Source organism: Microchirus variegatus (assembly GCF_963457635.1).
Source record: "Microchirus variegatus genome assembly, chromosome: 18".
Lineage (NCBI taxonomy): Eukaryota > Metazoa > Chordata > Actinopteri > Pleuronectiformes > Soleidae > Microchirus > Microchirus variegatus.
In genome coordinates, this window is record NC_139819.1 from 13,730,687 (window position 1) to 13,754,325 (window position 23,639).

General features: G+C 40.7%; 1 protein-coding gene across 1 annotated transcript; it reads right to left on the reverse strand.

Moving 5' to 3' along the window:
* Nucleotides 1-6,281: 6,281 nt before the first annotated feature.
* On the reverse strand, nt 6,282-23,104 carry nsd3 (nuclear receptor binding SET domain protein 3; the record flags this gene model as incomplete). The annotated part of the gene is made up of 25 exons (XM_083904591.1): nt 6,282-6,553; nt 7,150-7,354; nt 7,476-7,582; nt 7,671-7,812; nt 7,899-8,015; nt 9,293-9,415; nt 9,517-9,663; nt 9,758-9,870; nt 9,964-10,166; nt 10,945-11,101; nt 13,513-13,659; nt 14,944-15,123; nt 15,477-15,677; nt 16,249-16,375; nt 16,482-16,607; nt 16,963-17,093; nt 17,206-17,251; nt 18,690-18,790; nt 18,880-19,054; nt 19,097-19,141; nt 19,218-19,835; nt 20,744-20,898; nt 20,994-21,156; nt 21,660-21,905; nt 22,301-23,104. The coding sequence occupies 25 exons, from the start codon at nt 23,102-23,104 to the stop codon at nt 6,282-6,284; spliced, it is 4,851 nt and encodes a 1,616-aa protein (XP_083760717.1).
* Nucleotides 23,105-23,639: the final 535 nt, after the last annotated feature.

The window sequence follows — 23,639 nt, forward strand, 5'->3', positions numbered from 1 at the left end:
GCTGAGCTAAGCTAGTTAGCGACATCTGTCAAACAAACATCTGGCTCATTTTAGCCATGTACAAAAGAAAAACGTCACTGACCTTATAACGTCCGTCGGTTTTTCTATCTCTTTCTCATCATGTCAACGTGAATCTCGAACACAAAGCAGGCCTCTGTACATCCTCAGCTCCTGCGGCAGATGAGAGAAGCGGAACATATCAGGGACTAGTGACGAGGAGGATGCCACGGAAGAGCCTAGCTACGCGTCAAGTTAACGATTAGGCACGAGAGCTACTTCTGGTGTGGGACTTTCAAAATAAAGCTGAGGTAGTTTAACCTCTGAGTGGAAAAAGACGAAATGCTCTCAAAGTCCGCGCTACAAAACAACAATCTTAGGAACTAATGTCATTAAACCTCTACTTGTATACTCACATTTTATCTATCGACATATAAATACTGCAGTCATTTATAAACCGGATATGATCGTCCAGATCATTATACATTTTATCAACCTTGACAAATAGATGAGAGAAGCCACGTCACGTTACAAAGAGGAGCCACCTAGAGGTAAAGCAACTACCTCTCACGTTAACGTCCTTAGGTACTGTGAATCAGTGTTTTTATGGAGTAGCCCCTTGGTATTTATGTTTAATTAGATTAATCCGCTCGCCACACTGAAACACTTGGTTAATTCATTCAAAGTTTTATCTGTGAAATTTCAGAAAATTATTCTTTTTTTTCTCCTTTTTTTTTTTGGACAATATTTGACAATAAAAACCATTCTGAGAGGAAACCACGAAGCAGCCTCTCTAACCCATTTTGTTTCTTGAAGTGGACTTCAGTCAACAGCAAACATCACCCCTCCTCCTTTTATGTTCACTGGGACTAAAAACAAGAGATTAGTGTTAGCTTTGACTTGTCTTAAACATGAGGAAATCTTAACTGCAAAAGTGAGGCGATTCCTGCTAATCTGGTAAAATAAATAAAAGGGTAAACAGGTACAACAACAGTGATTATCATTTTATTTGCTGCTGTCCATTAAAGTAGACACAGCTGCTCTCTATTTCCCCTAAGTTAAAGCCACGCTCGTATGTCTAAGTATTCACACTCAAAAACAACTCCATACTGATAAATGGATAAAGTGAATCACATCTAGCCCAAAGGCCAAGAGAAAAGGAATTGGGCTTGTAACTAGGTTGTTGGTTCAATCTTGGGGCAGGCCAAAGGCAGAGGCGCAGCTTGTGAACAGGCAGGGCAGGCAACTGATAGGGGGCCCCCGACACTCGGAGCCTGAGGGCTGTTTTTACTGAAATGTGCAATGAATAGCCACATCCCCGTCCCCCTTAAAAAACAATGGGCGATTTGCAATGACACCTCAGTAGGAAACCTCCCTAAAGAGGCCTCACCTCACTTAAACCTGTGTGAAGTTATCAAATGAAGAGGATTATTTGCAGTGTAATGCATATCTTTTTTAGTCAGTTTATATGTTTTTTTTCCAGTTATTTACAGTATTTTATTGTTCTATATATTTGTATCGTTTTATAATGTGCGTTCTTTACAGTGTAATGTGTTTTTTACTAAGTTTATATAGGTTTTTAAAAGCTATTTACAGTATTTTATTGTTCTTTACATTTATATTTTATACTTTTTAATTACAAGGTTTTTCCATGTTATTTCATTCATTTTGAAATAAATATATATTTTGAACTCATACATTTTTTCGTTGGGGTCAGATTATTTATAACATAATGGTGATGAACACTGGTTGGAAGGGCCCCCTGGGAATTTTTGCCAAGGGCTGCGGTGCCCCTGAGCAAGGCACCCACTCTCCCATTGCTCCCTGAGCACAGAGATAAGTGCTGCCCACTGCTCCTATGCCTGACACTACTGGTGTGTAGGACAAATTCACAATCACTTATTGGTGAGTGCGCACAAACTACTAATTCTAAAATCATCACATCAGAGGAGGTTTGGATTTCTCAGTCGACTAATAGCTGCAGCAAAACTGGATTTAGTTTTATTCAGGTGTCATTTGCAAAAAATCTGGCTCTTAAACAAGAAGGAAAATCTCCATCTGGATTTGTGTTTTTAAAAAAAGAAATCACATAGAGCAAACATGTTTCACTGAGACAGAGTACAGCTTTATTAAAGTCAAACTTCAGGCATGTCTGAACTCTTCAAACTCAACTTCTGAATGAAAAAGGACAGAATCAATATTTTCAAATAAAAAGACAGTCATGTACAAAAAGAGAGAGTCGTCTCAACAGTCACACACATTTAGAAGCAGAATTGTACAAGCAAAAAGAGCACGCCACAGTAACATGATTCTATGCAAGTTCAATGTAAACTATTTACAAATTCCTCAACAATATGCATTATGCAGTAACACAGGTTGAACAGTAATCAACATGGTATTTTTGTGTTCATCCACGTTTTACTTGAAGCAACACCACGAGATAGATATGACCCCAGTTAGAGTTACTGTAAGCAATTTTACCACAAGAAAAAGATGATGAGTGCTTATGACGGTGAATTTATTTAGTCCAACACTATTTCTCCTCTGAGAGCATGTCATTTAAAAACTTATCGACGTGAGGCAACATTGCACAAAAACCAAAAGACATCACAATGAACAGAAACATACCCTTTGACATACTAAATATTTTATAGAAAAAAAAATTATAGTAATTCCTGGACACTTTGAAAAAACAAAACAGAAAACCGAACTCTTCATATGTCTTTAAGGGTCACTTAAATGAGAACAAACATGCCGTCTTCTCAAAGTAACACATGTGGGCACTACCAACAAAACACATACATCAAAAAGTATGTTCAGTGAATGAAATGATGCATGCTGGGACATTTGTATGAGCTGTAATACTGCTGCTGTGTCAGCTGAAAAGGGACAGGAAATGACCAATTGGCACAAGGTAAGATGATCAGTGATCAGTGGGTGTAAGAAAAGAAAAAAGGCTTTTTGGTTTTACAAAATCTCTGTGCAATATAGTAACAATAAAAAAACAAACAAAAAAGCATTCTGAAGACACAAAGTAGATTAAACCAGTGTGTGGTGTTAGAATCATGCATTTTTTTTAACTGAACAAGTCACACACAAAAAAAAATGCTTTAAGACCAGTTTGTCATGACAACCAATCAGGCATTTTTTTTTCTTTCTGAAGACACATACACAGGAGTCAAAGATGCCTGATTATCACATACTGTATGAATCCTATGGAAAACAAACAAACAAACAAACAAAAGCACTAATAAATAAGAATGTAGAAAATTCAAGTTTCAACTCGCAGACCATGTTGTGTATGCAAATTTTAGCTTAGTATTTTCATGGATTAAAAAAGGTTTGACCATTTCCTAGAGGGGTTAATGATAAAAGAAGTGAGAAAATGTAACGTGTTAACTGTTTGCACATTTACAGACATGTTATTTCATTAGAAACACAGAAAAGGGTGAGGTTATGGTGTGGTTTTAACACTTTTTCCTGACTTCTTTGTCCAATTATATGCCTGTATGTATTTCTGCTTATATTTTCCTTTAAGAAGCCCAGGTTTGGCTAATTGTTACTTTACTTTAACATGATTTATTTATGACAGCATGACCAGTTTTGAGGTCAAATGTGTATTTGTGACGTGTTGAGACTTGAAGAATATTGAATTAGTCTGGATTCTACGATGAATATAATATTTCTAATACTTTTGTTTAATTTATCCATTATTATTCTCTCTTAAACTGCAGGGTAATATAACAGTACTGTGATTTAAGTAAATGATGTTCAGTTTTTGTCCAAAATGTTGAGAAGTGTTGAGGTGCTGCTTTCAAACGCATGATTTGTGTATTAACAGGAATAATACTTGTCAAAATAACAGTACATTTATGACCTACCATTAACTACAGTCTTTAAAATAATCATTAAGGTAACAGAAAAAATGAACATTGTAACATGCATAAAGGAGGATTAATCGCAGGACTGGTATCATAGCAGTAAGATTGGCGACATGTACCTAATAAACTGGCAGCATAGTTTGTCTAATTCATGGATTCAAAGAGACCAGAAACCTTGGCAACGTTTCACCCTGTGGCTCGGGCTTTAAACACCTTCAACACTGGAAGGCTTAAAAAAATAAAAACCACACTTTTTTTTTTAAGGAAAGGAAAAAAGTGAACAGAAAAAAAAAGCACTAATCAGGGAAGTGTCAGAGTCAAAAATGCTGAGTCGTGATTACAGGGACGCTTCTCCCTATGATGACCATTGAGTCCAGGTTAACACAACACACAAACTGCACTGAAACAAAAACTTTACATTCCAATATTGAGCCGCTTCACGCTGCTTTTTAAACACCATTTACAGCGAACGATGACACAGGCTGATGAGCAGCAGCTGTCACCAAATGTGGAATCCTTACACCAAAAAAAGAATAAAAAACAACTTACATGTGCAATGACTTGCTGCAGATATAATGTTTTTTTTAAAGAGTCTGTTTCACTTACACGGTGGCGAGAGGGACACAAATCACTGTACTGGTGTTTGGAAAAAGAAATCTGTATAAAATGTGGTGCAATAAATACAAAACAATTTGACAGATGAGTGATTAAAAACACTGTACATACGTTTTGTACATTATACTGGACTGGACTGTTGCAATACCATGTCTTTATATAAAGTCCAGCCTTGAGGACGTCCTCCTGGTGGAAAGAAGTGTCTCTTGAGGACACGGAGGACTTTTTTTTGTATGAAGCCAGACTGGCAGCCATTTCTACATGTAAAAGAAATTAGACGCCCAGCACTCACCACGTTTCCGATCAAGAGGAAAAAAAGTTGAAACACAGTTTAAATTCCGACATTACTACAAGAAGAGGTATCCATTTTTAAACACTTGTCATATGTTCTTATAATATACATTTCTGTATATGACCTAGCTAAATTGTATAGCGACAAGCCGCGTGAAAGTGCTTTTCAGAAAAGTTTGGCAAACTAAAACAAAAAAAAGGAAGGAATTAAAAAGAAGAAAGCATTAAAGCCGTTGCAGTACACAGCTTTACCGAAATGGAACTGCGTCTGGGCAGTAGCTGCTACAGCCAGAGTCAAACTTAAGGCCAGTTAACAATACTTTTAAGACAGCACCAGTGATCACAAGCTGGGCTCCTCCATCTACAAAAAAAACAAATAACCAAAAGTGTTAGGAGGAAACGTGAGAACAGAACCTTTATCAAAAAGAAAAAGAAAGAAAATAAAAAGATCTGTGTTGTTTTTTTTGTTTTAAAAAAAAGAAGCATTTCCTTCTTCCAGGCACAACCAGAGAGGCGAGGCTGCGGCCTTTCTGATCTATAAGTACTTTACAATATTATGAGCCAATTATGTACACAATGGCGAGTGAGACTGGCAATATGAAAATCACAAGTACTTCTGTAATGTCATACCATTACACTATATACCATTATAATTCACCTTAATAGGACTATTTTCACAAAGAGGTCTGCGTAATGCTTAACACCTAAACAAACAAACAAACAAACAAACATAATACACCACTCACTGAGATGAAGTGAGAGAATCTGTCTGTAAACATTAACAAACATAGATACTGTATATAATTATATTCATCTATACCCATAAGTATATTAAAATCGTGTTTAAGGAAGTTTGGAATGTAGTGTGGTCCTGAAAAAAAAAATTGCACAAAATCAGTCGCTCCCCTCTCCGCCTTTTCTGCAGGGAGAGGAGAAAAATACAATGACAGACCACATCGGGGAGTGATGGAGAGAGAGAAAAAGGGAGACAGGGGCTTCCATTAAGCCATCTGCTAGTTGAGATGCCGACCAGCGCTTACAGCAGGTAAACAACGAGAGGAGCAACGTGGTGGAGGAGAGGGTCAGCCTTTACGTCTCCCTCCACCTCACTCAGTGAGTTTTTCAAAGTGCCGGTAACCGATGTTGTGAAAAAAAAACACCAAAAAAATGTTGACAGCTGTAAAAGTGAAACAAAGAAGTGTAATGAGTTGGTGGTCTGGGCCCTCGGATGGACGCAGTGGAGCTGTAAAGAGCATTAGTGGTGGCAAGAGAAAAGGGAAATTGGTGCATAATGATGCCCGGTCACTTCCCGTGCCAACACTCCAGTCGCTCTGCAGTGTTCGTCGGTGTGTCTCAGCGCCAACTAGCAGCCATCACACTGTAAAAGCACTGTATTCCCTTTAGTAGTGCACTGCTTTTGATCAAAGGTGGACTGGAGGCAGGGAGGCCAACACCAGCGCACTTTACAGGGAATGAGGTATTGAGGGAGCTGCGGAGTCACTCTGCGACCTGCTGACCAGTTTCCAGCTCCGGCTCCTCCTTGACCCTGACCGGGCTCAGAGCAGAGTGTCGTCCCTGAGTCGAGCTGGAGTTGGAGTCCAGGGGACTGAGGGGGTTGTGACTGGAGCAACAGGGACGGCCCTCCAGGGAGGATGCAGTGAGCGCACCGGCCTGGTGATCCTGGCAGAATGAGCGAGGGCAGAAATCACAGAGTGACGCGGCGGGGGTGCTGCATACACTGCAGTCATGCCACGGACATTCCCAACGTCCTGCAGACAGGAAGAGAGGCGATTATGGAGACATTAGGTGGAGCAAATCAGTGATTCCCTGCTGAGGGTACGTCAAGTACAGTACAGTAATAAGTAGGGCTGATTTTTCAGATTTTTTAAATTATGTTTCAGTTCAATATTCACTGAAAATTTTCTTTATAACATGACACACCATTTCATAATGTATTCTAATGCAAAAAGTCCAGGCCTTAAAGATAAGATAAATAGTTTCTGACATGTATGAATGTAATCATTTTAACTGGTATAGAATATAGATCAATCAAAAACAGGAAAATCAATCAAAAAATAAATATATACATATATAAATATATACATACACATATATAAATATATACATATATACATGTGTATATATATACATATACATACATGTGTATATATGTATATATATACACAATATATACATGTATATATATATATATATATTTTTCACAATTAACTGTTCACACCTTTCATCATTTAGGAACAGTGTGGTTAAAGTGCATCAACTCAGAGCAAGAAAAACATTATCAGCAAGATTCTGACCTGCATCTATACACACAAACATACACACAAACTCATATTTTTTTCTCTACCGTATGGCGGCTTTGTAAGGTTGAGACACAGCAGGTGGTACGCTTTCGGGCAGTCCTTCCTGTCGCACATCACCAGCTCTCCTCCTTCTCCACAGCAAAAACAGAAGTACTCGTGTGTGTGTTTACCCTCCAGCCTCAGCTTCCGCTTCTTTGGCTTCAGCTTGGCGTTACGGGCCTTCTCCTCTTTCTCCAGCACGACGGCACTCTGCAGAAATACATACAAAAGCCAAAAGGGTTCTTAATAATACAGAGCTTGCAAAAGCCAGGATGGCTCTTGGGTTGGAAGTAGGCATGGATTCAGGGTAATGGCAATAACAAATCCTCACCACTGGCTGCACCCCGAGGAATCCAGAGCAGTTGTCTGATCCACAGTGACAGGACGTTCTCCTGTTGCCCACGCAGTGCAGGTTATAGTTGAACGTCAGCTCTGTGCCTGCAGGAGCACCACAGACAAAGTCCATATGGATCATCTAGCTTGCTTTGAGCCCAAAAAAAGAAATGTCAATATGATGAGAACTTACCAGCCTCAACATCACACAGGGTAAAGAGTCCAATGCGAACATCTCCGTTTACCGTCCACTTCTGGGTTTCACAGTTTGGGCTGCAGCTGTGATTCATGAACCGTGACGAGTTTCCTTTTGGGCCAGCGTCTATCACACGATCCTGCGAGGCGATACGGAACAGGATTTTACACATGCTTGGAGGAGGTCTCCCCTCAAAACAGTGTTGGTCAGACTCACTGATGTTACCTTGGTGAGCGTGAGCATGTAAAAGTTGGTCACGTGGTTTTCATGGGCACGTTTGATTCGCTGCTGGCATTCCTCTGAGTCTATCACCTCTCCCACATACTCTGTCACAAAGTCACCCTGGAGAAAACATAAAACATACCACCTCGTTTGTACATGGTTACAGGCACCACACACACACACCAATTTATAGTCAGTACATCAGGAAAAATACAGAAGATATATCATCCATAAAGATAATCTAAAAGCTTTACTAAGCACACACAACATGCTGTGTCTGGCACTCTGTAATAATCATGTTCACTGTGTGGTCATGTTCTTTTAAGAGAGAAAAAAAAACAACATCAAAAAAGCAAAATGGCCAAGAGTTTGTGGGCTGTGTCCAGATTATGCCCCCCTTTGTTCAAATCAGATTAAATTCCACCTCAGTACCGATCAGATTATTATCAATGTGAACTCAACTGCCCTTAAACAGTGCACATCAAGTGACACAATCAGAAAAAGTCAAATATGAGTCACATCAACTGTAAAAACAAATCAGATATGAGTTACTTCAGCCTGGCAACCTGAACGTAAACATAAAGGAAAATAAAACCAATGCATTGTTAACCCATTGACGCATTTCTACCATTAGAGCCGGGAGTGCGGCTGTGCAATTCTACCATTGACGCCGGGAAAGCGGATATGTCAATTTTCGGGGGGGGGGGGGTATCAGGATTCCTCGTGACATTGTTTTGAAATTTCTGCGAGCAAACATGGAGGACTTTGATAGCAGAGAGATTTCTGAAGGCAGTGATTTTGAGGAGTTTCTTGGCCTCAATGACATCATTGGGGATTTATGGTTAAGACATAATTATGTTTGAAGACGACGAGGTCGGCGATAACGACGATGAGTTTGAATGTTTTGAAAGTGACGGAAGACGGAAAATTACCACCGTAATCGACGGAGTGTTTTCACCCGCACACCAGGGGTGAAAGTGGATTTACCTGCAGATGCCACAGCGTTGTAAGCACTATCACCGTCACATGTGAAGCAGACTGTTACAGTCATTACATGCTGTTCCATCAGGACTAAATCAAGCACTGACACAATTTGATATTACTTTATTTTCTTACTGTTTTTTAATTGAAAATAGTTATTCACTTTACTTTTAAAAAAATTTTGTGACTGTGTATCTAAATAAACTTTTTGAATTGTGTTCCTATCTGCTACAGAGTCTGAGAAATCAGTAATTTAGTAGGCATTGAACCTCAGGCCACACACAGCAACAACACAAACTACAAACATGAAAGTATACAGCAGCCCCTTAATGGTGAACTCAAAATCCAGCTTTACAATCACATGTTGACACTGATTTTGGTGAAAGTTTTAAACTTCGCCTCAGGTTGGAACTCACCTTCCTGAGAGTCTGGTTAGTTCTGAGGCCCCAGCCGCGGCCATCTGTCCTCACCACTTCTGTCTCTGCGTACTGACGCTTGGAGAAACACTGGTTCTCACAGCTTTCTCCCGCTGGACACACCTGACAACAACAACAACAACAACATGAAAACAGGGTGTCGTTACATGCAACTTCATTCAAAAAAAAAAATAACACAGAAAAACAATAATAAGCATACAGACCTGTGGATGACACTCATACTGCAGCATACGGTTGAGACACTGGGAGTCGAGGCTGCAAGGATGCTCATCTGTTGGTCTGCAGTTGCATCGTGGGATTTCTGACAAGTCAGCAACGTGAACCTGCACTTTCCCCACTGGCTTGTTGGACTGGCAAAAGAAATCACAGTCAGTAAAAGACGCACACAGTTTCAGCTTATGAAGTGTTTGGCTCGTGTTTGGCAAGACATCAAAATTATGTTACCTTTATACATTTGTACGGTGGAGGTTTGCGAGAGTTGCGTTCTTGCTCTAGAGCCTCTCTGCTTTCCCTCTGTGCCTTGAGCTCCTGAAATCGCCGGGCTGCTTCTTCCAGAGCTAAAGCACAACATAAATATTTCAGCAATGTATCCTTCCGACTGCTTCAAGAGGGTAAAATCTAAAGAAAGAGAAAACTTTGAAGAAAGTCACCTTTCTTGAAGGTTTTGTTGATGTTGATCTGACCAGTGACAAAATTCTTATCATTCTCCACGTAAGGGAAGACACGGCCCTGGTTGATCCAGTAGTAATCGTGGGAGCCAAAGAAGAAGACAGGGAAGTCACCGATATCATGGCGAAGGCTCTGGATGTTTGATGGCACCAAGCGGGGATTGCAGATTTCTGCTGGCCACCACCTGCAAGACACCAGGAGTGTGTTCATAAAGAAAGGGAAGATGAGATGAAGTGAGATTCAATGTACAGGAGTGTCCGGCAAATAATGACTATCTTATCTTTTTCAAAATGTTTGACTAACAAGTTCAGAGTTTGTCTACGGCAACAAAGCTCGGTCAAAGTCAGAGTTCATGCTTATCGAACTGTGACCTTTAAAGACCTGCATGTTTGCAGGTTTGCACTTTTGTCCACACGACCACATGTCGGTTAATTATAAACTGCGGCGTACATGGAGTGCATGGTTGGCAGACACCAACATCGTTTGATATTTTCTGAATATCTGCATCTATGGGGTAACATTTGGATCATGGTTCATTTTAACGAAAAGGCACATTTGTTGTAATTCAAGGGTAAGACAAATATTTGATATTTTGTCAATAAAAAAAACTAACACATTAATCCCAGTTAATCCCCAGCATGCTAATTTCTTCTAGTTTCTTCTGACATTTAAATAGGTCACAAATATGTGGTTCAACATTTAGAAGAGCTAATTCAATAAAACAGCCCACCTTGTCCCTTCTAGCATTAATCCATCAGATGGATAGTGTGACATTTACTCCTCAGTGCCTGAGTTAATTGTAATGAAGGGAAATGAAGGGGGAATTTTCCTAGGACATTTTTTGCAAACGGGCAGCGTGAAGACTATCGTCAGACTCCTTTAAATGTAATCATACCAATGACGCACACAGCACAGCTGCACAACCCTCAGCGGTCTGTCTGTGATCGGTTCACACGGCGTACCTGTAGTTGCCCAGTTTGACCCAGACAATTTGTTTGTAGTGAGGTTTCTTTCCTGCCCTGCAATCACTGCAGGACCATGCGCCGTCCGGCATCTCCATCTCCAAACACTCCGGGTGGAAGGAAGCTGGGCATGAGTCGCAGCACAGCAACTTGCCTCCTACATTTGTATAGATGTACACATGTACATGTGTGTGTGGAGAATGTGTGTGTGTGTGTGTATGTGTGTGTGTGTTTGTGTATGTATATAAATGTGTGTGTGTGCATGCGTTGTGGGAAATGGGTATGCAGAGAGAGGAGGAGGAGTGTATGATTAGGTGATGCACCTTAATCCCTGGACAAACTCTGAATCTTATTTGCAGACAAGCCTGAGAAACGAATAAAGACTAAAGTGAGGCTGAAGAGGGAATCGTACGATGCAGCATCAAGTCAGGGTTCTTCAAAATGAAGAGTGATATGAAGATATTTTTCTTTGGAGTATGGGGAGCAAAACGTGAATCCAATTCTTGGGGAAACGTGATTATTATCAGGCTCGTAATTTTCACTGCAGCAGCTACAGCATGTCTGGCAATCAGATTCAGAGCACTGTACCAAGACCAGTCTACGGGAAATACATGCGGCAGCACAGGAACAAACTGAGCCAGCAAGTTAACATCAAATCATGGTTATATTCAGGTAAAAATATTGGCAAAAAGCAGGCATGCCTGGAAAGCAAATATTTCCCCATCATACATCCCACACAGACCAGCTTGCATGGAATCATATACTTTTAAGATATTGAAATTCAGAAAAGGTTTTTCTTTTTCCTTAAATGAAATGGAATAGTGATAAATGTAGGAAATCTAACGCTGATTGGGATTACATTCCATCCAAGGCAGGTCAAAGCTCAAAACAATGAAGAAAGCCAACACTTGTTTCAAGCTGAACATTTCAATCAAAAATAAAACTAAGTGAAAGTAAACGTATAAAAAAAAAAAAAAAAAAGGGTTAAAAAAAGGGTTAAAAAAGGCTTTTTAAATCAAGAACTAGCTCAGTGTGCGGAAGCAGAGAAACAGTGCACCTCCAGCAGCAATGAGCTCCACAAACCACGGACTGAACCTCAACTAATCCACAGCATCAGCATCAGGGTATCAGACATCAGCTAGAGCATCAGAAGCTGAATGACCAATTTTTTTTTTCCAACAGAGACGTTTCACTCATTTAAAATGAAAACATTAAATGAATGCTTGTTTTGTCTTGTTTATAAGAGTTTGTTTTTTTTGGGAAAGATATTCGTATATACCCAGATTGACTGTTCATGCAAAGCACAAAACAATCTCACAATGGGCCTCGTGCAAGAACCACTCACATGAACAGATCTTGTCTAAAGTGGCACATAAAAGTAATTTAACAAACAAATGATGTAAGGGAACTTGCTTTCCTTTGATTAGTTAATATAATCATACATTAATTAAAACATCATTCATTTACTACTAAGAACAAGGCCTGGGATTTTATAAATGGGACGTTACCAGTATAATATGGTTTTCAGTGACATCAAAGCCTCTCACTTAATAGTTAGATTCATTTAATAAAATACAAGCAAAGTTGTCTGTGTCCAAGACTCTCTGTTTGAACATGGTTTGAACTATAAAGGCCATGGCTGCTGACAGTTCTGGAATATCTTAGGATGTAATCCTCGAGTTTCCAATTCACTCCGACGATTGACATTTGCGTCGACAATGATGCAGTGACCAGGTCAAATTCAAGTTTTTTTTTTTTTCCACATCACACATTTTTAGCTCGTCATCGTAGGAAAAGCATGGGTGTTTTTAATAACAAAAAATTGCTCTAGGTACATTTCAGTTCCCTTTACTGCGTCAATGTTTCCTTCACTTGTGTCTTTTCCTCAAGTTTTCATCTCTCTAGACAGACAGATTACACTTGGAGCTAAGTTTAGTGAAATGAGGCATTGCTTTTTTCTGAAAATTCCTATCAGCACAACAGAGTCCTGGTGTTTAGCTTGATGGAAACAGGAAGGGCTCATGCGTTCTCACTCATGGCTGCTCAGAGAAATCTGAGTTTTGGGATGCCATTAAAGGAGGATCCAGGTCAAGTGAGGATTAAGGAACAACCAAATAAGAGAGTCGAAATGTACCATACCTTCATTTCAAGGGTCCATGTAATCGATGGCAGTGTGACAGTATGTCAACATGCACAATTAAAAGGACCATGAAACTGAAGCTGCTTAAATGAATCCCTGTTACTACCGACACCTGTGATTTTTCCTGCTGTGACATAATCAAAATAGAATTTTCCAGTTTGACAAATGCCCAAAAATGAGAGGTTTGGGGTGGAAACACATGTTCTTGCATGAGGCGCACTGTTGTTGTTTGTTATTGTGTTAGGGAACTTAGCTGAGGTTACTGTGCGCCACGCTAAACTGCAGGTTTAACAAGTTAATTAACATTGCACCTCAAGGCTTTGAAATGAAAGAAGCGCACAAAAGGGAAACTGAATTAGAACGGGAGCAGGCACAACACAAACACAAACCAGTGGGACAATGGAGAAAAAGAAAAACTGTTCAGTTACCTTTCCCAACATTCTTTTTGGTAGCTGACGAAGGAGAGGGAATCATAGGTAATTTCAACTCAGCACGATTTGACTCAGTCAGAAGGTAGTGGGACTTATAGGCATATGAACTTAATATGGTGTCAGTAAGGTCTTGCACTAACAGCCCTACACAAGACACACAGGAAGAGACGGGGGTGAGCCGCAGTCAAACTCGAAATTACCCAAAATTCACAAGTGAAACAGGAGAAATAAACACACGGCCTCTCTCTCTCTCACACACACACACACACACACACAAACACACACAATTACCACACAAGAAAGTAACAAGTAAAAAGGTTGTGCCAACACAAAGAGGCCAAACAGTGCACTCAACTCAGTGTGTAAGTGACAAACAGCAAATCAAAAATGGCCGAAAGCCTTTAAAATAAAGGATAAATTATGTGTTTTTCTCACTCATCACCATCCAGGGCTTTTTAAGTGGAGTGCAGTGTAACAGCCTGGATCATTCAGTATTAGTATTGTGATTGAAAACAAACATTACATTTCACAGCACTGCCATTCATGAACATCAATGCAAACACGAAACATGTAATATTAAAAAGGTAAAAAAAAAAATCCACACATGAAACCTTCTAAATGTGCATGTGAATGCTGCACTCTTGAGAAACAAATGGTAAGGTTTCAAAAAAGGTTATACTCCAAAAAAGATGAAAAAATTGTGATAATCAAATGTACTGAGTAAGAAAAACCTAGTGTTATTAGTTATAATACAGGAGTTGGATGCCAGTTAGTGTGGTCATAAGGCTGTCACTTTTCATTTAATTGTTTTGGATGTGGGGTGTAAAATTTTACGTCGAGGTCTAATGACCTTTTCCAATTGTATGCACCCCTTAGGATCCAGCAGATGGCATTCGGTTTCCTACCACATCATATGATGTGCACAAGAGGGACCTGAGCAAACCGAGTGACTTTGTTTGGCAAAGGCGGCCGCAGCGGCCACAGCGCACTGGAGATGCAAGCCTACATGAGGGAGACTCCTCTCTGTAGACAGTAAGCTGCTTTAATTTGGCGCCGAAACATCTGTGTGTGCCAGGGACATCTGGCACACACAGATGTCATCACAATGTCATCCGTGGGTAATATTGTAAATAAAAAGAGAGCTGCATTCAATCCTGATCGGACTGACAGGCCGCTTGCCTTGACTACCTATGTAACATTATTACATTTTAGATCAAAACTCAGTGGGTCCATTCTATTCTACTGAGTGCTGCATGTTATAAATACTCTAATCCTAGCAGTACTGCTAATAACTTGATTATGACAGCCTTATGTGGTGACATTGAGCACTTGAGCATTAGCCTGCTGCGTTTGGTCAGGGCCACTGCTGAACTGGACCTCAGCTGTCACAGAGAAAGGAGGTTAGTGTGCACAGTTGTGAGAGCTTACCTCTAGCACACAGGAAGCACCAGCCCACATTGACAGGAGAGGTGAGGAGGCCGTTCTTCTTGGTGCTGCCGTGGCTGCTGCAGATCATGATGTGATGGGTGAGGGCGACACTACCCGCCGCCACGCAGCTGTCTCCAGTGTGGTAGGCCGACGGACAGCGGATGCAACGCATCAGGCGACCTTGACATGAAGCAGAGAAAAAAAGTTTTTTTCTTCCCAGTGCTCATGTAGCTGTGATACCTTGCAGCACACATAGAAAAGGATCACTGAAGTGAATTAGGTCGAATTCCTTTAAGAGGCCCAGCTGTAATTACACAAAGTCTTCTTTAATCTTGGTTCTCTCGAAAAAAACATCTTCTTAGATATTCTTACAGCCCCTGAACTTATCATTTTAGTCTCTTTCCCGATGCTTTTCATCAATAACATCACCTAATAGCTAAAAAAAAAAAGAGTATTCCAAACAGATTCTACACACACTGCTGATGTAGCACTGGCTCACTGCCCTACAGCTTCTAATGCAAACACGATTGTACCTTTACTGGCTCGTTGCAGGTCTCTCTCCAAGCAGCAGGTAGCACAGCTATGTTGAGGGCAGCAGAAGCCTCCGCCAGGACTGCTGGTGGTGCCGGGGAGATTTTGGACACAATCCTCATGATAGTAGCAACCACATCCCAACACAGAGCAGCGTGTCACCTCCTGGCCTACTGTTTTACAGCTAAAACATTGATGATCGCCTAGAAAAACAATGGCAGAGACAACGTTGATTGACTGATTAATTAATATTTATTATTTTCAGTGAATTTTCAATAGCTAATATAATATATTAGCTATATTAGGGATATATTAGGGATGTGAATCTTTGGGTGGCTCACAATTTAATTTCGATTCTTAGGGCCACGATTCGATTCAAAATCGATTCTCGATTCAACCGATAGTGTGTTAAGACAAATTATGGCATCAAAACAACACAGTTTGTATAAGATAATGTGATAATGTGATCACACAAAGGCAAACTTAAGAAAAAGGTAACATTTATTTATTCATTCAAAACAAATAAAAATGTACTTACTGTACAAAAAAATAACTTGCATAAATAAAAGTTTAGGCCAACTGCCTTTTTCTCACAGAAGTTACAAAAATAAACTGTACACAAATAACACAAACTGGTGTTTTTGTCAAAATAGAAACTTAAACATTTTTTTTATTTTTTTTTCCAAAAATAGAGGATGAAAAAAATCATTACAATCTAAAGCTAATTTAATACTTAACGATGAAGCGGTGGACGATCTGCTTTGATTCACTCACCATTCCTACATTCCAAACATGTGAATTTGCCTTCAGGTTGGGACGTCAGACCAAGACACTCAAGGTGAAACTGTCTGTTGCAATCACCTTCACAAACCACCAAACCTTCTCCATAGACCTCACAGATCTACTCACAAACAGAGAAATAGAAAAATAATAGAATTCAACAACAATAGCTTTGAAAAACAAGTGGAGCAAGTAGACAGATTAATATATTTATATTGAGCTCTGACCTGGCAGACGGTGTCTCTCTTGTCAGTGGTGCTATCCTGACGAGACAAGCCAGAATCCACAGACTGAGTATCTGAAGCATCTGCATCTGCTGCCGCAGGACTGTCGAGACTCTTCCCGAACAAACCCTGTGAAGTCAAAAAAGAGCACATTTTAGTGGTTGGTGTGAAGAAATCCAGATTAGACATCGTCAGCAATGGTAGGTAGAGGTAAACCAATACGCCTGTAGGCTGATATTTGCCATTATTTAATGATTTATAAAGATTAGCACTGGTCACGGTGACCTATGGTGACATTTTCAGATGTCAATAGCAAATAGCCAACTGTAGATTTACTTCACCAGCTGATCATTTTCAGATCAAGTTGCACCGTTTCTGCATATTGATGATAATGTACCCAAATACAAAATAAAAGCCAGGCAAATAAATATAATATAAATAAAAAGAATGAAAGTGCATGCATGTTTCTGTACATGTCCTCTACCTGTGGATCATTAAGACCTCTGGAGTCAGAATCAGAAGTGTCTCTGTATTGAGATGAAGCCATTTCCACATCTGTTGACGCCCTGCTTCGCTTCTTCAGAGGCTTGCAGGCATCCGAGATCTCACTGGCACCTAGAAAATGACCAAATACTGTCAAAAATCATGACGGTATATTTTAGAAGTGTACAGGAGTCCCACCATTGAGATTTACAGGCATGAAAAGAGGAGAGGTAGGGCCACCCACCTTTCTGTGAGCCGGTCCTCGGTGTAGTTTCAGGAGCCAACTCTGCCTGTAAGGAGATTAAACATGGACGTTTCAGTTACAGTGGGCTGTGGTCATTCTGGTTAACAGGTTAGCTGACCATACTTTGGCCATATTATTTCATGAAATAACAAAGCCACCTCAAGGCTCAAGTGCACATTTTTTTGAAAAGAGTGGATAAACAAATAGAGCAATTTCACTGTTTCACTGACCTAATGATCCTGTAAATCTTCTCTCACATCAGTTACATTCACAAACCTGTTCCCACATCTCATTCTGATATTGTGGTATACATTTGGTAGATGAAAAAAAAAAAAAAGAGTAGAAGGATTGTGGAGAGATTGCAGCTGCACCAACCTTAACTCGAGGCGTAGAGGTGTATGTAGGGCTGGGCGGTATATCGGTTCATACCGAATACCGTTTTTTTTCCCGTCACGATATTAATTTTTAATATACCGCCATACCGGTGTATTTGATTACACAACATCCGCACAGCTGCGGGCGCTGCTGTCTGCTTTGCGAGTGAGCGCGCTCTGCGTGTAAACGTTTCATTAATGTTTATAGATTTGTTTCAATCACTGTATGAAGCCTGTCATATTTGGGACAAGAGTCAGGACCTTAAATCACTTGCACAAAGCGTTTGATCAGCACTCTGCATTTGTTTGTTTGTCATTTAAACCAGTGTGAGCAGAGAGAGAGAGGCATTTTTGGCACGGGGCGGGAGAGAGAGAGAAAGAGCGAGCGAGTGCGCTCTTGGTCATTAGTTCATTTACTTATTTTTGTGTAGGTAATATGTTGTGAAATATGTTTAAACTTAAATAAACGTCAACTACAGTTAGTTATGTGTCGTTGTATTAGTTTGTCCTGTTATTGATGTCATGCTGTCATCACCTGACAGTCTGGCTGATTGAAAGCCCCCAGATGCAGCGGATGCAACGCACCCCAGATGCGCGATGCAAATACCATGAGAATATATTTTAATGTCTGTTTTTTATAGGGAATATTCAAATATAATTTTTGAGCAATTTTGACAGCCCAAGTAAGCATGTCTTGGAATATCGAGAATGCATGAAGTTAAGGTCAGCACCGTTCACATCAGCAGGTAACACAGGGATTTTTTATAAAAGATGTTGATTTGCACAGTCAAAGTTCTGTAAATTGTCTTTGCATTCTGATTCCTCACTTCATTAGAATCATGAGCTCTTCTTTGTAAACAGCATCATTTTCTGGGGTCATGTGAACCTGTACTAGTGTGGAGTTATTCTACAGTATTTATGTCAGTAAAATAGACCATCCTAAGTTAATCTACTGCAGTAACACCTGATTATGCATGAAAAAAAAAAAAATACTGTCATATACTGTGAAACCGTTAGAATTTTGAAAAATACCGTGATATATATTTTTGGTCATACCGCCCAGCCCTAGGTGTATGTTTTAATGCAGTGCTACTTCTGGAGGACCGTTACCTGTTCCTTTTTGGTTTTCTTCTTAGGGACAGGATCACTGCCTCTCTCTGACTCAGACCTGCTCCTGACTGACCGCCGCTGCAGCTTCCTCTCCTGAGAACCTGAATCACATGAAAATGCAGAGATTTCTCATGAATTTTGCAGTGTCCTTCTACTAGTCATATAGTTATCATTTCTGTACTTTACCAACCTTGTGGACTACTGTGGGGTGACCCAGGAGACGACGGCTGCTGCGTTCCACCCTCCTCACTCCTACGGCTAGCGGGTGAGCCTCTCTGCTCTTCCCTCTCTTCCCCCTCTTCCTCCCCTTCATCTCCATCTCCGTCTACGTCTCCGTCGCCGTCGCCGTCTCCTTCTCCGTCTCCGTCTCCGTCTCCGTCTCCATCTCCATCTCCATCTCCATCTTCTTCTTCCTCCTCCTCTGGACTGGGCTCAGGTTTAGCTCTGTTGTCCTGCTGAGAGCATTAACATGTGAACCTCACCTTACTGGAAAAATGTGTCTCATGCACGTTCATTTGTGACACCAACCTCAGGAGAGCAGTATCCCAGGTCGGGCTGTCTGGCCTCTCTCTCCACTCTCTCCTCCTTCTCTTCTTCTTTTTTAGGTGATGGAAGTGCTTTTTTCTGTAAGAGCGGCCAGTCACATTTTGTTATCTCCACATTCAGCCTCTTCATGGTAATGGAGAGAGGCAGCAGCTTTCTGGCAGCTGCTGTTTTCCAGGCCCTAACTGGTGGTGGAGAGTCCTGCTGTGCGTCATGACCAGAGTTTTGTTTAGGTGAGCCGGTCTTACGCTGGTCCTCCCTCGAGTTCTTCTCCTCATTTGTGGCATTGGAGTTTGTGTTGTCATCTGTGTTTGAAATACTACACTGCCTGCGTGGTAGCTGTCTTCGCGGTGGCTGCTCTCTCTCTGGTGACTTCACTTCTCCATCTTCTTTCTTACCGACTGAGCCACTGGAGCGTCGGTTTCGTTTCTCAGGTCTGATGTTGGGTTTCTTGATGGACGGGCCTTCGACGGGGTCTGGGTCGACGTAGATGAAGGTGTAGTTGTCAATTCGCTCCTGTCGCGTCATAGCCAAGGCATCCTCAGCGTGGCCCACACCCACCTCCCACTGAGTCCGCTCCCGCTGAGGGATGGGCTTCAGAAGCTTGAGAAGAAAATATTGGAAGATACATCAATGACAATAAAAACTGAAAAGAGTTCCTGAAGAAATATAAAAAATAAAAATGCTTAGAAACTGCCACAGAGTCAAGATTTTAAGATTTTGGGATCGTAATCCTAAAGATGAAAACCAAGAAGCAGCACTATAAATTATGTTTTTATAATGCTGTATCCTGAATCTCTGATGCACATTTATGAATAAGAAAATGTTTTAAATAACAAATTAAGACACAAGCCAAAAGTCATAGAATGCTTTAAGTTAGCAGAATATCATGTCAAATCTTATTTCTGAAACGATTATGTATAAAAATACATGTACAGGAAAAGGAGCTAATATGGTTATTATTCCTTAAAGGTGCATTATGTAATAAATCTAAAGCAACGGGCCATAAAATCCTCCTAATATGTCACAGAGACTCAGGAATAATGTTCATATAACAAACTGAACTCAACAACAACAACAGTACAGCCAAAATATTTGCATTAAAAAAAATCTTTTGCAGACTGCAAATCATGTTTATGTTTTGAAATCATGTTTTTGGCATGTGGTGCCACCTACCACCATCTACCAATCATTGCAGTCAGTAGAGTCTCAGCTGCCGAGCAACCACGGGTTGCCAGTTACGCCAGAAAACGAAACCTAAAAGGCCTCGGTATTTTGAATTTGATTTTAGTAACCGTTTTTGGCCACATTCTTACATATGGCACCTTTAAGATCTGCATCAGGGACAGATCAGATATTTTTCTATACCAGTTTAAAAAATGTTGCATCTATTCTCTCTATACTCTGTATTTCTCTGCTTACATTTTAAACATTTTTATTGTTTTACTGAAAGATAATTTAAATTTAATGATAAAGATAGATATAGATATCTCGGGTTCACGTGTACATACTTTACTTTTCTCTACAGGGTTTGTGGCCTTGCGCAGAGTTTCAGCCTGAAGATCATCAAATTGTTGCCTCCCTTGGTAATTAACAATCCTCTTCTCGTGGATCCATGCTCGCTCAGCGACGCTGCCAAAAAATTGGACATGATACTCCCTGTGACCTGCACAGGAACAGAGAAAGTTAGCCAAACAAGCTTTAGTGTTTAAGCTCTAACAAACCTATAGAATGGTCAAGGAGTAATAGATGTTGCATTACCCCTGGTGTTGATGCGAGTGTGGACCTTCATCTGTGGGTCAGAGGAGATCATGCAGGGCCACCAGGGATAGGTGCCCACCTTGGACCAAACCAGATCTCCAATCACAAACTCCTTGCAGAAGCCCGTCTCTTGGATTACTGATTGATGATGGACCTTCGGAACCTAAATTTTGACGTTAACAAATCACTTGTTTGTTTCCAAAATCCTAATAACAGCTTGGCTTCCCTTTTTTAACCAAATTTTCAAAGATTCTGTCAAATAAAATGTTTGTGGTTCCATCAGCTGTTTAAATGCAAATACTGAATTAATTCACCATGATGATCAGTAAAGGAAAAACCAAGGTGCAACTTGATGTTGTAAATAAAGAGGGCCAAAATCGCCTGCTGTGAACAGCGAAATTTGAAAGCAGGAGGGGTGTTTCAGTTCTGTGATTTCAAAATGTCTTCTTTTGTCCGCTCATGTTACACTCATTCGCGTCTACTGTTGCATCCTCCTCGCTAAAGTGGAAAAACTTGAATGCAACATTTCAAGACCAGGTTTTTATATTTCCATTAAGGTGTTGAAATTTAAAAAAGGGGCATAAAAACAGGCTAATAGAAACCCACCTAATGTCAAGTACAGTATGTTTTCTACAGAAGTAAAACTAAAAAATTTTGTACTCTTACCTTTGGCGTCTTTGGTTCAGTCTTGGTAACTGTCTTCTGAGGCTTCTCTGTCTTGACTGGGGGTGTTTCTCTTAGCTGGGGCTGGATGTGGGTGTCCTCTGTCTCGCCTGTACCTGCTTGTGTTTGGCTCTTGTCCAGGCTCTCTTCCTGGACTTGCGGCAGCAGCCTTGCACTCTTTTTCCTTTTCTCCTTCTTCCTCTCATGTCTGCGCTGCATCTGAGCTGCCTCCTTTTTCTGAGATTCCTTCTTGAGATAAGAAAATTACAATTGAATACTATACTGAGGATCAGTTTTTTTGTTTGTTTCTTTAACGTCAACAGCCCTCTGCTGAAATATGACTTTCCTCTTATATTCAGTTAAGTGCAGTTAGAAAGAGGTTTAAGTGCAAACCATACAGTGCAACAAATCTACATTTTAATAAGACAGATTAAACATCTATTTAATTGAGTCAATATATTTATCTTGAGAGATTTATGATAGATCATTAAAATTATTCTTGTGTGAAAGCAGAAATGCCAGTACATGCAGGCCTTATGAGAAACTAGCAGAAAATGCCCATCACAATTTCCCAGTATGAATACATGGTTTTGACCAAATCTGGATTATCACCACATGCACACACACACACACACACACATTACCTGCAGCTCTTGCAGTAGGTCTCCACACAGCGCAGATTCAAACAGCTCTTTTCCGTTCTGGTACGTCTTTATGATCTTTAACTTGATCTCTGGAGAGCTGGTTTTCTTCAGCACCCCACCTGGGGTGTTGGACGATTCGTGGGAGGGCTGAGAAGAGGGGGTACTGTCCACAAGTGACGGGGGTGGAGTGGAGGAAGGCAGGTGTAAAGGAGGAGGAGGGGGAAGAGTGTGGGTCATGATGTGAGGGGTCTGGGAGAGGTGGTGCTGGGAGGCCAGTGGCGGCGGGGAGCTCTGTGGGTGCGGGTGGGTTTGTATGTGAGGTGGGTTTGAGTGGAAGTGTTGCACGTGGTGATGATGATGGGGGTGATGGTGGAGGTGGTGGAGGTGTGGGTGATGTGTTGGCAACGGGGGAGACACAGGAGACAAAGGTCTCTCCTGCAGACCTGGGCCTCTCAGGACCGTCCCTTCTCCCGGCATGAGAACATGCTCACTGTAGCTGCGTATTGCCCCGTAGCCGTTAGCTGAGCCGTTGGGAAACTGCGAGTACATGGAGAACTTGGCCTGCGGCTCGTATATGCCCAGACCTGGCGGGAAGCCATTGGAGACCTGCTGCATGTCCTCCGAGGCTGACGGCGGGTAGAACTCATCCAGTGCAGCATCGTAGGAGGGACCACCATCCTCGCCCGGGTCACTACCGGTGTCGCAGGTGCCTTCCTGTCTGATATTGGCTGAGTCAATGAGCTGAGGGGGTTGCTGAATTGTATTTCCCATGATCCCTTGCATGAAAGAGAAGGAGAAATCCATTGTTGGGCTCCTGCATCCTTAACTGTCTTTTTCTTTGACTGGACCTGTTAACAGTGAGATAATTACATAAAACAAAAGTAGAGTGAAACTTTGGTCAGGATAATGTATTCTCTATGGAAAAATTTGGAGACACACAAGTTTGTCAGTCAAAAATCACATTGTACTCTCCGCATGATCATTTTAGGCCACAAATGTACAAACAGCACCCATCACTCTGCATGGTGCAATCCTTTATCATACATAATCAATCATTACTTTCATTTTAATAGCCATTAGGGAAAGGATATACTGACAAATAAACATGGCAACTTCAGACACTGAACACTGCTTCAATTATGTGATGTACACGTAAATGTATTTAGGAATCTGAGTTTTTTTTTTTTTTATACCTGCCTGAGATGTTTGCTGAATCTTTTGTCAGACTGCATGAATACATACATTTTCAATGTATGTATTCATTCATATACATTATGTACTGTCCACAAAAGAAAAAAAACGTAAAAAAAAATATTTCAAAGATAAATACATTTTCTTC